The 16,671-nt window shown below is 47.7% G+C and overlaps 1 protein-coding gene across 4 annotated transcripts in view; it reads left to right on the forward strand.

The window, feature by feature from the left end:
- The window catches only part of osbpl2 (oxysterol binding protein like 2), a 55,283-nt gene extending 41,716 nt beyond the window's left edge, over positions 1 to 13,567 (forward strand). For all 4 annotated transcript variants that reach the window (XM_031894019.1, XM_031894020.1, NM_205832.1 and 1 more), the window contains 9 exons: positions 2,584 to 2,681; positions 2,765 to 2,947; positions 3,497 to 3,604; positions 5,144 to 5,233; positions 8,398 to 8,518; positions 9,010 to 9,138; positions 10,257 to 10,380; positions 10,509 to 10,599; positions 12,635 to 13,567. In XM_031894019.1, the coding sequence (XP_031749879.1) occupies positions 2,584 to 2,681; positions 2,765 to 2,947; positions 3,497 to 3,604; positions 5,144 to 5,233; positions 8,398 to 8,518; positions 9,010 to 9,138; positions 10,257 to 10,380; positions 10,509 to 10,599; positions 12,635 to 12,737 (1,047 nt within the window). In that variant the 3' untranslated portion in view covers positions 12,738 to 13,567. The remainder of the gene's footprint in view (positions 1 to 2,583; positions 2,682 to 2,764; positions 2,948 to 3,496; positions 3,605 to 5,143; positions 5,234 to 8,397; positions 8,519 to 9,009; positions 9,139 to 10,256; positions 10,381 to 10,508; positions 10,600 to 12,634) is intronic.
- Positions 13,568 to 16,671: the final 3,104 nt, after the last annotated feature.

Genomic DNA, 16,671 nt, shown 5'->3' on the forward strand with positions numbered 1-16,671 from the left:
TCACTCAGTATCCCCCCCGCTCACTCAGTATCCCCCCGCTCACTCAGTACCCCCCGCTCACTCAGTACCCCCCCCGCTCACTCAGTACCCCCCCGCTACTCAGTACCCCCCCGCTCACTCAGTATCCCCCTGCTCACTCAGTATCCCCCTGCTCAATCAGTTCCCCCCCCGCTCACTCAGTTCCCCCCCGCTCACTCAGTTCCCCCCCGCTCACTCAGTACCCCCCCACTCACTCAGTACCCCCCCCGCTCACTCAGTACCCCCCCGCTCACTCAGTATCCCCCCCTCACTCAGTATCCCCCTGCTCACTCAGTATCCCACCCCGCTCACTCAGTTCCCCCCCGCTCACTCAGTATCCCCCCCACTCACTCAGTACCCCTCCGCTCACTCAGTATCCCCCGCTCACTCAGTATTTCCCCCCCCCCCCAGACACACACACACACACACTTCTGCCCCCTACCCCACAGCCTTTATCTCTAGCCTCTCCCCCTTATGGTTTCCTCTCAGGCATGGCCTGGGGTAAGATCTTTTCATTCTTTTTCTCCAAATATTTATACATTCTCTGCCCAGTCCATCACTTTGTTACTGTTTCCCTCCCTCTAGAATATTTCTGTACATTTCGGTTAAAAGCAGAAGGATTATGAGATGCAATTCTCTAGTTACCCCCCCCCCCCCCCCCCCCCAGCAGGTAGAACTGGTTTTATCTTATCTGCCCGGCTTTGTTCCTCTCGGCACAACCTGGGGATTAAAGGGGAAATACACTGGATTTTCCCCAGACATGCAAATGGATGCCATAACTTTCTCTGCAAGCAGAACTTTTATTCTATTTGTAGTGAAACCTGCGGAAAGGAGCTGCCATGTTGTTTCATGGAGGGTATATAGCATTTTCATTTCTATGTGACATTCTTTGGCTCTGAATGGAATACGCCGGGTGCATTTCCATCCCAATTCCCCTGTAAGGCTTCTCCTCGCTGCTGGGAGCCAATGGCACGCCCCTGGAACATCCGCAATGGAACATAACAGGCAGTTTTCTCTGGAAGGAGCCCAATCCCACGTGCGGCTCCACCCGTAGCGATGTTACTGGGGAATGCTAGGAATGCAGAGCGGGCTGCCGGGCGTGCTTGGCTACACTAGCGGAGAGATGGGCCCCAGGCTAAACCTATAGGGGCTCAGGCCTGCACCTTTTATCTTCTAAATCCTGTACCAGTGTAGCCTGCAGCAACTAGGCCCGCCCTTCCAAAATATCTGCCCAGTTGGGTTTTGATTCCCGTCAGCCAAATGGCTCTTGTTACATAGTTGGGGTTGAAAAAAGACCATCAAGTTAAACCCCTTAACTGCAGATAGTGCCATCTGAACCGTTATCCCCTATCCCAGTATTGGCCTTGATTTGTCCTTCAGCAAAGGAGCTCTGATTGTAGGCAGATTTTCAGGGTGACGTGGCCCTTCTATTGGCCGCTGAACAATCAGCACCGCGGCACAGGAATCTGAACAATATTTGCCTTTCGCTGTCCTGTAACCTTCATTTCTCCAACCCGACACTAAATCTAGAGACTCATTGGTCTGTTAGCCGCCATTTGTATTTTTATGGCTACTAAACTGCTAATGAGGGCAATTGCCCAGGGCCCTACCAAGGTCAGGTGGTCACAGACCCTTTGCTAAATGTTTTTGGTTTGATACCATCTCCTGTACTATATGGTGGCTGGGGGGGATATAATGCTCAGACTGCATACTTCTGTAGTATAGGCAGGCTGGGTAATAATAATGCTTTGATCGATCTCCTGTACTATATGGTGGCTGGGGGGTATATAATGTTCAGACTGCATACGTTTATATTATAGGCTAGCTGGGTAATAATAATGCTTAGAACCGTACTATATGGTGGATGGGGGGGGGGCAGGATATAATGCTCAGACTACATACTTTTGTACTATAGGCTGGCTGGGTTATAATAATGCTTGGAACGATCTCCTGTACTATATGGTAGCTGGGGGGATATAATCCTCAGACTGCATACTTTATTACTATAGGCTAGCTGGGTAATAATAATGCTTCAAACGATCTCCTGTACTTTATGGTGGCTGGGGGGGATATAATGCTCCTGGGGGGGGATATAATGCTCAGACGGCATACCTCTGTACTATAGGCTGGCTGGGTAATATTAATGCTTAGAACGATCTCCTGTACTATATGGTGGCTGGGGGGGATATGATGCTCAGACTACATACCTCTGTACTATAGGCTGGCTGGGTAATATTAATGCTTAGAATGATCTCCTGTACTATATGGTGGCTGGGGGGAATATGATGCTCAGACTACATACTTCTGTACCGTATGCCAGCAGCAGGGTAAGAGCTAATGTTCTGGTGCCCTGTACTCTTTACTGATTGGTCAATACATATTATGGGTGGAGAATCGGAAATATATGTATTTCACTGTGTGTAGGGATGGGTGGTAGGTATGAAGGATGGTATTGCCCCCCACGTGGGGTCCCCCCCAAAGGCACCTTTGCAGGGGGGAGCACCATTTCCGTGCCCAGTGTCTATGACTGTTTGGTTCTTATCTCTCATTGCCTTCTCCTTGCAGTGCGTCGCCGCCTTCGCTGTCTCCGCAGTAGCGTCACAGTGGGAGCGAACGGGGAAACCATTTAACCCGCTGCTGGGGGAAACCTTCGAGCTAATGAGGTGAGATAGGGGGTAGGCGGGAAGCCAGACAATGACTGTCAGCCGCAGAAAAAGGGGGTACAGTAAATGCGCTTGTTTTTCAGGGAAGAGTCCGGCTTCCGATTCATCTCGGAACAAGTGAGCCATCACCCGCCGGTCAGTGCCTTCCATGCCGAAGGTCTCAACAAAGACTTTATCTTTCACGGCTCTATCTATCCCAAGTTAAAGTTTTGGGGGAAGAGTGTGGAGGCTGAACCCCGAGGCACCATGACTCTGGAGCTGCTCAAGTAAGTGCCCCTGGGAGATTTCTAATAATGAAGGGTGATGCATGTTGGGAGCTGTAGTCCAGTAACATCAGGGCTGTATTCTTAAAGCAATATTGCACAATTAAACTTTCCCCCAAATCTCATTAAAATGCAAAAAAATCCTCCAATGAGAATTCCAGCTGATGTGAGTAAATCCGGCTCCCTGTTCTCTGTTCCTGCAATTGGAGTTGGGAGCAATAAGCACAGTTTCCCAGCACTGAACAAGTCTGTCCCTTTATCCCCATGTCTGATTCCTGTGCCATATAATGACGGGAAATGCCATCATTATCTCTATATGTAAGGTACCAGCAAGGGGCCTGACACAGTGCTGGGAATCAGCATTCTCATTGGTCAGTTCTCCTGCATTTATAATGTGGTTTTTAGTCAGTGGAATTCTCAGTGGTGAATTTTCTTGCATCTATAATTACGTTTTGACAATGTCTATAGCAAAACTAGGGAGGGGCGCAGTGGGGCAATGTAATATTCATGCAAGCCTTATTCCCCCATTAAGCTTAGTTGTGTAACCAACAGACACAAAGAAGCGTACACATGGACGAACCCCACATGCTGCGTGCACAATGTCATTATCGGCAAGCTGTGGATCGAGCAGTACGGGACGATAGAGATAGTAAACCACAGGTAAGTCTCGGGGTATGCACCTTGCGCCTTGCTGGCTTCTCATTTTAACAATATTTTGCATTTTTCAATTATTTTATTAATATATACAGGTATGGGATCCCTTATCCGGAAACCTGTTATCCAGAAAGCCCATCTCCCATAGACTCCATTTTAATCAAATAATTCAGAATTTTAAAACGGATTTACTTTTTCTCTGTAATAATAAAACAGTACCTGTACTTGATCCCAACTAAGATATAATTACCCCTTATTGGGGCAGAACAGCCCTATTGGGTTTATTTAATGGTTAAATGATTCCCTTTTCTCTGTAATAATAAAACAGTACCTGTACTTGATCCCAACTAAGATATAATTACCCCTTATTGGGGGCAGAACAGCCCTATTGGGTTTATTTCATGGTTAAATGATTCCCTTTTCTCTGTAATAATAAAACAGTACCTGTACTTGATCCCAACTAAGATATAATTACCCCTTATTGGGGGCAGAACAGCCCTATTGGGTTTATTTAATGGTTAAATGATTCCCTTTTCTCTGTAATAATAAAACAGTACCTGTACTTGATCCCAACTAAGATATAATTACCCCTTATTGGGGCAGAACAGCCCTATTGGGGTTATTTAATGGTTAAATGATTCCCTTTTCTCTGTAATAATAAAACAGTACCTGTACTTGATCCCAACTAAGATATAATTACCCCTTATTGGGGGCAGAACAGCCCTATTGGGTTTATTTCATGGTTAAATGATTCCCTTTTCTCTGTAATAATAAAACAGTACCTGTACTTGATCCCAACTAAGATATAATTACCCCTTATTGGGGCAGAACAGCCCTATTGGGTTTATTTCATGGTTAAATGATTCCCTTTTCTCTGTAATAATAAAACAGTACCTGTACTTGATCCCAACTAAGATATAATTACCCCTTATTGGGGCAGAACAGCCCTATTGGGTTTATTTCATGGTTAAATGATTCCCTTTTCCCAACTACTTTTTTGCTTTCACCCTCATTCTTTTAAAAGTGGCCGTATATGGGCACCCCTGACGGACCTACCCAACCCATATCTGGCCTAAAATTGGCCAGATCTCGAACAGGCAGGTCAGATCTGGGGCCACAGTGGTTGATTGATGCAGTTCTCGGTCCAGCGGCACATATACCCACCATTTTACTTTGATTGCTTGGCCCTAGGACCAAATGACCAGATTAGCCCAATTAGCCCGATATTAGCGACCTCTCCAAACAAGTGTATGTCACCTTTTTCCTCACTTCTCTCTCTCACAGTCATTAAAATCCTCCCTCCCTATCAGACATGCCCTCCAATCGGCTGAATTCTTTTGCTCTTCTTAAGCGTCCCCGGCGCCCTTTCTGCTCGTCTGCCGGCGAGTGAGGGAGCTGAAAGGCTTCTTTCCCCTGCCGGGCTCACCGGGGACTGCTTTGCTTCACACTGTTGCTCGCTGCTGGAATGTTGGCAGCTATTTTGAAATTCCTTTTCTGTTTTTTAAAAGAAAGTCCCTAATGCGCTGCTATCTGCCCCCCTTACAGTACCGGAGACAAGTGCGTGCTTAATTTCAAGCCCTGCGGCCTGTTTGGGAAGGAGCTGCATCGAGTGGAAGGATATATCCAGGATAAAAAGTAAGTGATCTGCCCAGCTGGATCTGTCTCTTTTCTCCGTGTGGTTTGGTGCCTGATTGGAAAGTTATTACTGTTCCCTCGGTTATGAGAAATTGTCCTTGGAACCCTGAGGAGTATATGTAATAAAAGGAACTAAGTTTGCCCGGGAGCAGTAACCTATAGCAACCAATCAGCAATTAGTAGCCTCGACTTTTTAAAAAACGAATCGCTGCGTGTGTCTTCACCCTTATAATTAGTCCCTGTAGATATATTTATCTAAAGCACCCTTGGGGGTGTCTCAGAGCAGTGCCTGGGGGGGGCAGCCGGAGGGTTATTTCAGGTGACTGTATTTCCATCTCCATAATGTGAGTTTGGGGGTTAACAATGACTTTCTGTCCTGGGTATTCATAAATCTATAGACGGGCAATTCAATCATATATTAACTCACTTTTAATTGTGCATTCTATTAAGAACTTACAGAAGTTATTCACCTTAGTAGAGTAATTTTCTGAGACAATTTGCAATTGGTCTTCATTTTTTATTATTTGTATTTTTGTTAATTATTTCATTTTCAACTCCTCAGTTCAGGGTTTCAGCAGCTATTTGGTTGCTAGGGTCCAAGTTACCTCAGCAACCAGGAAGTGGTTTGGATGAGAGACTGGTAAATGAATAGGGGAGCGACTGAATGAAAATGACAAAAAGTAGCAATAGAGCAGTGTTTTTTTCACTGCTGGGGTCAGCGACCCCCCATTAAAAACTGCAAAGAGCTGGAAGAAGAAGACAATTAATTAAGAAACTATAGCAACTAAGTAATGAAGACCACTTGAAAAGTTTCTTAGAATTGGCCATTCTATAACATACTAGGGCCCATTCCATGTTCCTAGCAGGTAGCGATCTCTCTAGTTCTGTTCCCTGGGTCACTGGGTCCGTTAGTGGCTATTGCTCTGCAAACATCCAGCTTGGCCCGAGACCCAGGTCAAAATGTACCGGTCATCACTTTTCCATTGATTTTTTGACTGTGTCTGTATCTGCCCCCTGGTTCGGCAGTTGAGAGCCCAGTGTAACCCCGGCCTGCCCAGCCTGGGGGTCAAGTCTTTCTCAGCATGGAACTGAATTCATTAGAGGAGCCGGGCTTTCCCCCCAAGAGTGAAGGCATGGCTCCGGTTGGGGTAAATCTTTACCCCCCTCCCTATGCAACCTGTGGGTTGGGGTACAGCTCTACCCCCCTCCCTTCCTTAATCTATATGGGCCTTTAAGCCTATGGATAAAGGCACCCTATATAACTCGTGGGTTGGGGTACAGCTGGGCCTGTAAGCCTATGGATAAAGGCACCCTATATAACCCGTGGGTTGGGGTACAGCTGGGCCTGTAAGCCTATGGATAAAGGCACCCTATATAACCCGTGGGTTGGGGTACAGCTGGGCCTGTAAGCCTATAGATAAAGACACCCTATATAACCCGTGGGTTGGGGTACAGCTGGGCCTGTAAGCCTATGGATAAAGGCACCCTATATAACCCGTGGGTTGGGGTACAGCTGGGCCTGTAAGCCTATAGATAAAGGCACCCTATATAACCCGTGGGTTGGGGTACAGCTGGGCCTGTGAGCCTATGGATAAAGGCACCCTATATAACCCGTGGGTTGGGGTACAGCTGGGCCTGTAAGCCTATGGATAAAGGCACCCTATATAACCCGTGGGTTGGGGTACAGCTGGGCCTGTAAGCCTATGGATAAAGGCACCCTATATAACCCGTGGGTTGGGGTACAGCTGGGCCTGTAAGCCTATGGATAAAGGCACCCTATATAACCCGTGGGTTGGGGTACAGCTGGGCCTGTAAGCCTATGGATAAAGGCACCCTATATAACCCGTGGGTTGGGGTACAGCTGGGCCTGTAAGCCTATGGATAAAGGCACCCTGTATAACCCGTGGGTTGGGGTACAGCTGGGCCTGTAAGCCTATGGATAAAGGCACCCTATATAACCCCTGGGTTGGGGTACAGCTTGGCCTGTAAGCCTATGGATAAAGGCACCCTATATAACCCGTGGGTTGGGGTACAGCTGGGCCTGTAAGCCTATGGATAAAGGCACCCTGTATAACCCGTGGGTTGGGGTACAGCTGGGCCTGTAAGCCTATGGATAAAGGCACCCTATATAACCCCTGGGTTGGGGTACAGCTTGGCCTGTAAGCCTATGGATAAAGGCACCCTATATAACCCGTGGGTTGGGGTACAGCTGGGCCTGTAAGCCTATGGATAAAGGCACCCTATATAACCCGTGGGTTGGGGTACAGCTGGGCCTGTAAGCCTATGGATGTTTCCTCTGCCCATTTAACCCTGTCTGTGCTGGGTCGTACAGAATGCAGGAAGCAAGGACTCTCCAGTACTGGTTCTCAGCACGTCAGGGGTTAACGTAAAGGGCAGATTTCACCGTTGCTGTGACAGACAAGGCAGGGGCTGCATCTGTACCTGTTGATTTGCTATTTAATGAGAGGAAGGATATGAGGGAATTCAGTATTCAGATTTAGTCGTCGGCAGCACGTCCGGAATCCAGAGGCGGCGTCTGTGCGAGCGTCTTCCAGCAGGGTTCATAGAGGCTAATATCCCAACTGCCTCGTGTGTTCCGAAAGCTGATTGCTAACGATAAAACCCAAACGTCAGGGAGAACGAGGATTAAATGGCTCGCTTTGGGGGCTGTCTGGGCAAAATCCGGCTTCTCAGGGCCCCCCATGATTTATATAACATAGGAGCATCCCACAGGCGGCCCTCCAGCTCCTTATTGGGCTGTTACAATATATACGGCACTGCTTTGGGGCCCACTAAAATTCTGGACCCACTTCTGTAGAAGAACATTGGTTCCATACCGTACGGCCATCACAAGCATTACCTGTGCTGCAGTGGATATAGGGTGAAGCCACACAGAGCTACTAGTAGCAGCTACTAAAATAGACAATGCTGATTATTTACTGATAATTGTCTCTACGTGTGTTTAGCAGGGGCAATTCTCAGTATTGTCTATGGCAGGGGATTTTCTGGGGTTTATTAGCCGTGACAAGTAGCTGCTACTAAGTAGCTCAGTGTGTCTTCCCTCTTATGGTACAGTAAGAATTAATCTGTCAGTGTTTCTCATATATTTATGGTTCTGTGTAGCCCCCCGTGTGGAATGTTTACTTTCTGTGTTTCTGTTGTAGCAAGAAAAAGCTGTGTATGATCTACGGAAAGTGGACGGAATGTTTATGGTGTGTCGATCCCGCGACATATGAATCCTTTAAAAAAGATAAGAAAGGCGTCGAGAATAAAAAACCCAAACCGGTAAGGTTGTTATTTATCTACCCCCATCTTTCCCCCAACCCCCCCACTGTCACAGTGTAACCCCCATATCATATATGCACATAATGTAACTGTATAATATATAGGCACAGATATACCCCCATCTTTCCCCCCCCCACTGTCACAGTGTAACCCCCATATCATATATGCACATAATGTAACTGTATAATATATAGGCACAGATATACCCCCCATCTTTCCCCCAGCCCCCCCCCCCACTGTCACAGTGTAACCCCCATATCATATATGCACATAATGTAACTGTATAATATATAGGCACAGATATACCCCCCATCTTTCCCTCACCCCACTGCAGGTTGCTTTCTGTTCCATGATATATTTTTATATATTATAATCAAATATCTAAAACAGACCAGAAATAATTAGCTTAGTGAATGTGGCATTTGGACCAGCAAACTGGTGCCACCTGCTGGCTATAGAAAATAGAGACATATTTTTATTTATTTTCATAGACCGAAGAGGAGATAAAGTCTGAAAATGATGAAGCTGATGATATGCCAGAGATTCAGGAGACAGTGCAGGTCATACCTGGGAGTAAATTGTTATGGAGAATCACTAGTCGGCCCTCAAACTCTGCACAAGTAAGTCACCCCTGCTCTATCCTCAGTTCCCCAATGTTCTGTCTAAGGGAAACACTATGGCACCCCCTACCCATATGTATAAATACAAATATACAGAGAAGGAATGTTCTGGGCACACAATAAGCTGTACCCCCATACTGTACTGTCTAAGGGAAACACTATGGCACCTCCTACCCATATGTATAAATACAAATATACAGAGAAGGAATGTTCTGGGCACACAATAAGCTGTACCCCCATACTGTACTGTCTAAGGGAAACACTATGGCACCCCCTACCCATATGTATAAATACAAATATACAGAGAGGGAATGTTCTGGGCACACAATAAGCTGTACCCCCCATACTGTACTGTCTAAGGGAAACACTATGGCACCTCCTACCCATATGTATAAATACAAATATACAGAGAAGGAATGTTCTGGGCACACAATAAGCTGTACCCCCATACTGTACTGTCTAAGGGAAACACTATGGCACCCCCTACCCATATGTATAAATACAAATATACAGAGAAGGAATGTTCTGGGCACACAATAAGCTGTACCCCCATACTGTACTGTCTAAGGGAAACACTATGGCACCCCCTACCCATATGTATAAATACAAATATACAGAGAAGGAATGTTCTGGGCACACAATAAGCTGTACCCCCATACTGTACTGTCTAAAGGAAACACTATGGCACCCCCTACCCATATGTATAAATACAAATATACAGAGAGGGAATGTTCTGGGCACACAATAAGCTGTACCCCCATACTGTACTGTCTAAGGGAAACACTATGGCACCCCCTACCCATATGTATAAATACAAATATACAGAGAAGAAATGTTCTGGGCACACAATAAGCTGTACCCCCATACTGTACTGTCTAAGGGAAACACTATGGCACCCCCTACCCATATGTATAAATACAAATATACAGAGAAGGAATGTTCTGGGCACACAATAAGCTGTACCCCCATACTGTACTGTCTAAGGGAAACACTATGGCACCCCCTACCCATATGTATAAATAAATAATAAACTCTTCACTAGGGAGTTATATTATCTGTTATCTGTCATCTGCTGATGCCCCTGTATGTTCTGCTAATGCTGCGACTCTGCCCCACAGATGTACAATTTTACCCACTTTGCTGTATCCCTAAATGAGCTGGATAAAGACATGAAGGGCATTCTGGCTCCCACCGACTGCCGCCTGCGGCCAGACATTAGGGGCATGGAGAATGGCGACATGGGTGAGTATCAAAGGGGCTCCATTATCTTTCCAAAAAGCCCGGCAGCTTCTGGTGGAAGGGGGATCAGTAAGTAATCGCTGGGTCACTGGGTTCTAGACTTGTTAATTGACTTGTGCTTTCTCCTCCAGATCTGGCAGGGAATGAGAAGGAGAGGTTAGAAGAGAAGCAGAGAGCTTCCCGCAGAGAAAGAGCCAAAAATAATGAGGAATGGCAGACACGGTAATGCACTGACCCTTCAGATTGCCCACCTTGTATAGCGCAGCCCAGCACTGTAACTGCTACAGGTCACCTCCCCAACGCTGGGGCAGTATGTATTATATTATACATTAGAACTTACCCACAGCCAATGGGCACAGAAAGTATAGAATTCCTCACCATTGGTTCTACCATTCTCTGTCCCCCCATAAGTGTAAGTGTGAATATGAGGTGTCACCATGTTTGTGCCATATACCTGCTCCCTATCCGTGCCCCCGATACCTGCTCCCTATCCGTGCCCCCGATACCTGCTCCCTATCCGTGCCCCCGATACCTGCTCCCTATCCGTGCCCCCGATACCTGCTCCCTCTCCGTGCCCCCGATACCTTCTCCCTATCCATGCCCCCGATACGTGCTCCCTATCCGTGCCCCCGATGCCTGCTCCCTATCCGTGCCCCCGATGCCTGCTCCCTATCCGTGCCCCCGATGCCTGCTCCCTATCCGTGCCCCCGATGCCTGCTCCTTATCCGTGCCCCCGATACCTGCTCCCTATCCGTGCCCCCGATACCTGCTCCCTATCCGTGCCCCCGATACCTGCTCCCTATCCGTGCCCCCGATACCTGCTCCCTATCCGTGCCCCCGATGCCTGCTCCCTATCCGTGCCCCCGATACCTGCTCCCTATCCGTGCCCCCGATACCTGCTCCCTATCCGTGCCCCCGATACCTGCTCCCTATCCGTGCCCCCGATACCTGCTCCCTCTCCGTGCCCCCGATGCCTGCTCCCTATCCGTGCCCCCGATACCTGCTCCCTATCCGTGCCCCCGATGCCTGCTCCCTATCCGTGCCCCCGATGCCTGCTCCCTATCCGTGCCCCCGATACCTGCTCCCTATCCGTGCCCCCGATGCCTGCTCCCTATCCGTGCCCCCGATGCCTGCTCCCTATCCGTGCCCCCGATGCCTGCTCCCTATCCGTGCCCCCGATGCCTGCTCCCTATCCGTGCCCCGATGCCTGCTCCCTATCCGTGCCCCCGATACCTGCTCCCTATCCGTGCCCCCGATACCTGCTCCCTATCCGTGCCCCCGATACCTGCTCCCTATCCGTGCCCCCGATGCCTGCTCCCTATCCGTGCCCCCGATGCCTGCTCCCTATCCGTGCCCCCGATGCCTGCTCCCTATCCGTGCCCCCGATACCTGCTCCCTATCCTTGCCCCCTATACCTGCTCCCTATCCGTGCCCCCGATACCTGCTCCCTATACCTATACTTCCCCGTATCCTCCTTTACCCCCAGTACCTGCTGCCTATTACCCCGATACCTGTCTACCCAGTACCTGCTCCCTTTCCCCCAGTACATGTTCTAGCTGAACCCTGATACCTGCTCCCCAACCTCATTACCCCAAATGCCCCCTTGCTTCTGATACATGTTCTCTACCTACCCTCACCCCAGTTATTCTCCCTATATCTCTACCTCAAATTCCTGCACGCTATTCCCCCCCCCCCAATACCTGCTCCCTGTCCAACCCCATGTTAACATTTGCCCCCTGAATTCAGCAGTGCCGTATTCATGAGGGGCAGGCTAGGCTGGAGGCGCTACAGGGGCACCCCATTAGCTTGTGCTTGATCCAGATGGGCACACTAGGGCATGCCAGCAAGTGCAATGGGCCAGTACTTGGGCTGCATTGTGATCCCCGCGCCAGATTCACCACAAGGCGCAGGACAGGTACACGTGCTCCATATATGCAGCTCACCAGTTTGTAGTTTCAGCAGCTATCTGGTTGCTAGAGTCCAAATCACCTTAGCAACCGGCAGAGCAGTTTGATTGAGAGGCTAGTATATGAATAGGGGAGGACTTGAATAGAAAAACAAATTATAAAAAGTAACAATAAACCTGTAGCCTCATCAAGCAATAGTTTTTTTTTTGGCTGCCGGGGTCAGTGACCCCCATTGAACCCCTGTTAGCTCCAGTCCTTGTTAATAAACTAGGCCTTAGCCCACTTACCCCCCCCCCCCCATGCCATATTAACCCCTCCAGGTCTGACATTCCTGCATATCTATTTTCCAGGTGGTTCGCGCAGGGCACCAACCCCCACACCAGAGCGTCCGACTGGATTTACACAGGAGGGTACTTTGATAGAAATTTCACAGACTGTCCCGACATTTATTGACCCTCTTCTACCCCCATGGACGCTATTGCCCCCCCCCCCCGTCCCTTCGAGATTTAGATACCATTTTCATTTGGACATTCGCTCCTGAGCGACCAATCAAGAGAGAGAGAGCGACTCCCCTTTCCCTCGCGCATTCACGGAAACGCCGCCGCCTACCAATCAGGGATTTCGTGCCGCAGTTACTATGGTTGCCAAATTTCCGAATAACTGGATGCGCCCGTGTGTACATACGTGTGCGTGTCGCTAATTAGATCCGTGTACACGCAAGCAGCCGGAAAAGGAGTCCCATCCCAAATCATTCTGCTTTAGTAATTAAGCTTTAATTGGAGATAAGGAACGCCCCTTTAAAGAGACAGCGCCATCTATTCTCTGTTTCTTTTGCCCCAGGGTTGTTGCCCCGTGGGAAAGGGGGGCAAAGTGCAGTCTGAATCAGCCACTGATTACACCGGCCCAGCACAAATACCCCTTGTCTGGGGAAGAAGCTGCTGCGTCAGACTGCAGACTCGTGCTTGCCAGTTTCCATTGTTTGTGTTTTATGCATAAAGGTGTAAAATATCTATGTGTAGAGAGAGAGAGAGAGATGAAGGCCTGTGTTTATATATTTATATAGAGGTGGGTATACGTGCATTCACAAGCCGTGCATTTATATACACACATGTACACGCGTCTTCTACATTTTAAAGCAAAAATAATAATAAATCTATTGGGCAGAACCCCCTTTTCAGTCATTTGGGGGGGGGGGGGGAGCTGTTCTCCGTCGTTTATTAAAGAAGAAAAGAATGATGTGCTGCTACAGGTAAAGGAAATAATAACCAATTATAAACAGTCAACCATCTCTGGGGTTTTATTTTAAGTCATTCTGTGGCCTGGGGGCTATATGAGGTTATTGTGTGGTTGTGTGAGGTCATTGTGTGGTGTGAGGTCATCATTTGACTGTATGAGGTCATTGTGTGGCTGTAGGAGGTCACTGTGTGGCTGTATGAAGTCATTGGTGGTTGTGTGAAGTCATCATCTGACTGTATACGGTCATCGTGTGGCTGTAGGAGGTCACTGTGTGGGTGTAGGAGGTCATTGTTTGTGTGAGGTCATCATCTGACTGTATAAGGTCATTGTGTGGCTGTTGGAGGTCACTGTGTGGCTGTATGAAGTCATTGGTGGTTGTGTGAGTTCATCATCTGACTGTGAGGTCATTGTGTGGTTGTGTGAGGTCATCGTGTGGCTGTAGGAGGTCACTGTGTGGGTGTATGAGGTCATTGGTGGTTGTGTGAGTTCATCATCTGACTGTGAGGTCATCATCTGACTGTATAAGTCAGTGTGTGGCAGTAGGAGACCTTAGTGTGGCTGTAGGAGGTCATTGGTGGTTGTGTGACAATATCATCTGACTATGAGGTCATTGTGTGGTTGTGTGAGGTCATCATCTAACTGTATAAGGTCATCATGTGGCTGTAGGAGGTCATTGTGTGAGGTCATCATCTGACTATAAGGTCATTGTGTGGCTGTATAAGGTCATTGGTGGTTGTGTGATTTCATCATCTGACTATGAGGTCATTGTGTGGTTGTGTGAGGTCATCATCTGACTATGAGGTCATCGTGTGGCTGTAGGAGGTCACTGTGTGGGTGTATGAGGTCATTGGTGGTTGTGTGAGTTCATCATCTGACTGTGAGGTCATCCTCTGACTGTGTAAGTCAGTGTGTGGCTGTAGGAGACCTTAGTGTGGCTGTAGGAGGTCATTGTGTGGCTGTATGAGGTCATTGATGGTTGTGTGACATCATCTGACTATGAGGTCATTGTGTGGTTGCGTGAGGTCATCATCTGACTATATTAGGTCACTGTGTGGGTGTATGAGGTCATTGGTTGTTGTGTGAGTTCATCATCTGACTGTGAGGTCATCATCTGACTGTATAAGTCAGTGTGTGGCTGTAGGAGGTCATCGTGTGGCTGTTTGAGGTCATTGGTGGTTGTGTGACATCATCTGACTGTAGGAGGTCAGTGTGTGGCTGAATGAGGTATAAGGGCTATCTGTGACCCTCCCTATACTGCACATATGTTTTTGTTCCAAGTCTTATTATTATTTTATTATCTCCCCCCCCCCCCATAGCACTATTCTGCACCATCCTCACACTCCTTTACCCAGCATGCACCCTGCTCCCTCACATGGTGATGATACTGCTCTTGCTTTCTGTTCCTGTATCTCTAGCTGTCTCCTGCGCTGAATTACTGTGGGGTCCCTGGGGTCTCGCTGTGTGACAGCTTGTTAATGTAACTTATCAGCCACCAATTACCCACCCTGCACCCTGGCAGCGCCTCCGCCCAAATGACTGTGATTTGCGGGGGCTGTGGTGCTGCTTCAGTGCCGGGAATTGTAGGGAGGTGGGAGATCATCTGGGGACCCAGCAGGAATGTCTCTTATAGCGGATACTGGTACCTTCCCCTGCCAACCCCTGTGTGTCATGCACTGTATTGCCCCCCCATACTGTACTGTCTGCGGGAAACACTATGGCACCTCCTACCCATATGTATAAATACAAATATACAGAGAAGGAATGTTCTGGGCACACAATAAGCTGTACCCCCATACTGTACTGTCTAAGGGAAACACTATGGCACCCCCTACCCATATGTATAAATACAAATATACAGAGAGGGAATGTTCTGGGCACACAATAAGCTGTACCCCCATACTGTACTGTCTAAGGGAAACACTATGGCACCCCCTACCCATATGTATAAATACAAATATACAGAGAAGGAATGTTCTGGGCACACAATAAGCTGTACCCCCATACTGTACTGTCTAAGGGAAACACTATGGCACCCCCTACCCATATGTATAAATACAAATATACAGAGAAGGAATGTTCTGGGCACACAATAAGCTGTACCCCCATACTGTACTGTCTAAGGGAAACACTATGGCACCCCCTACCCATATGTATAAATACAAATATACAGAGAAGGAATGTTCTGGGCACACAATAAGCTGTACCCCCATACTGTACTGTCTAAGGGAAACACTATGGCACCCCCTACCCATATGTATAAATACAAATATACAGAGAGGGAATGTTCTGGGCACACAATAAGCTGTACCCCCATACTGTACTGTCTAAGGGAAACACTATGGCACCCCCTACCCATATGTATAAATACAAATATACAGAGAAGGAATGCTCTGGCACACAATAAGCTGTACCCCCATACTGTACTGTCTAAGGGAAACACTATGGCACCCCCTACCCATATGTATAAATACAAATATACAGAGAAGGAATGTTCTGGGCACACAATAAGCTGTACCCCCATACTGTACTGTCTAAGGGAAACACTATGGCACCCCCTACCCATATGTATAAATACAAATATACAGAGAAGGAATGTTCTGGGCACACAATAAGCTGTACCCCCATACTGTACTGTCTAAGGGAAACACTATGGCACCCCCTACCCATATGTATAAATACAAATATACAGAGAGGGAATGTTCTGGGCACACAATAAGCTGTACCCCCATACTGTACTGTCTAAGGGAAACACTATGGCACCCCTACCCATATGTATAAATACAAATATACAGAGAAGGAATGTTCTGGGCACACAATAAGCTGTACCCCCATACTGTACTGTCTAAGGGAAACACTATGGCACCCCCTACCCATATGTATAAATACAAATATACAGAGAAGGCATGTTCTGGGCACACAATAAGCTGTACCCCCATACTGTACTGTCTAAGGGAAACACTATGGCACCCCCTACCCATATGTATAAATACAAATATACAGAGAAGGAATGTTCTGGGCACACAATAAGCTGTACCCCCATACTGTACTGTCTAAGGGAAACACTATGGCACCCCCTACCCATATGTATAAATACAAATATACAGAGAAGGAATGTTCTGGGCACACAATAAGCTGTACCCCCATACTGTAC

The sequence above is a fragment of the Xenopus tropicalis genome, chromosome 10, assembly GCF_000004195.4.
Source record: "Xenopus tropicalis strain Nigerian chromosome 10, UCB_Xtro_10.0, whole genome shotgun sequence".
NCBI lineage: Eukaryota > Metazoa > Chordata > Amphibia > Anura > Pipidae > Xenopus > Xenopus tropicalis.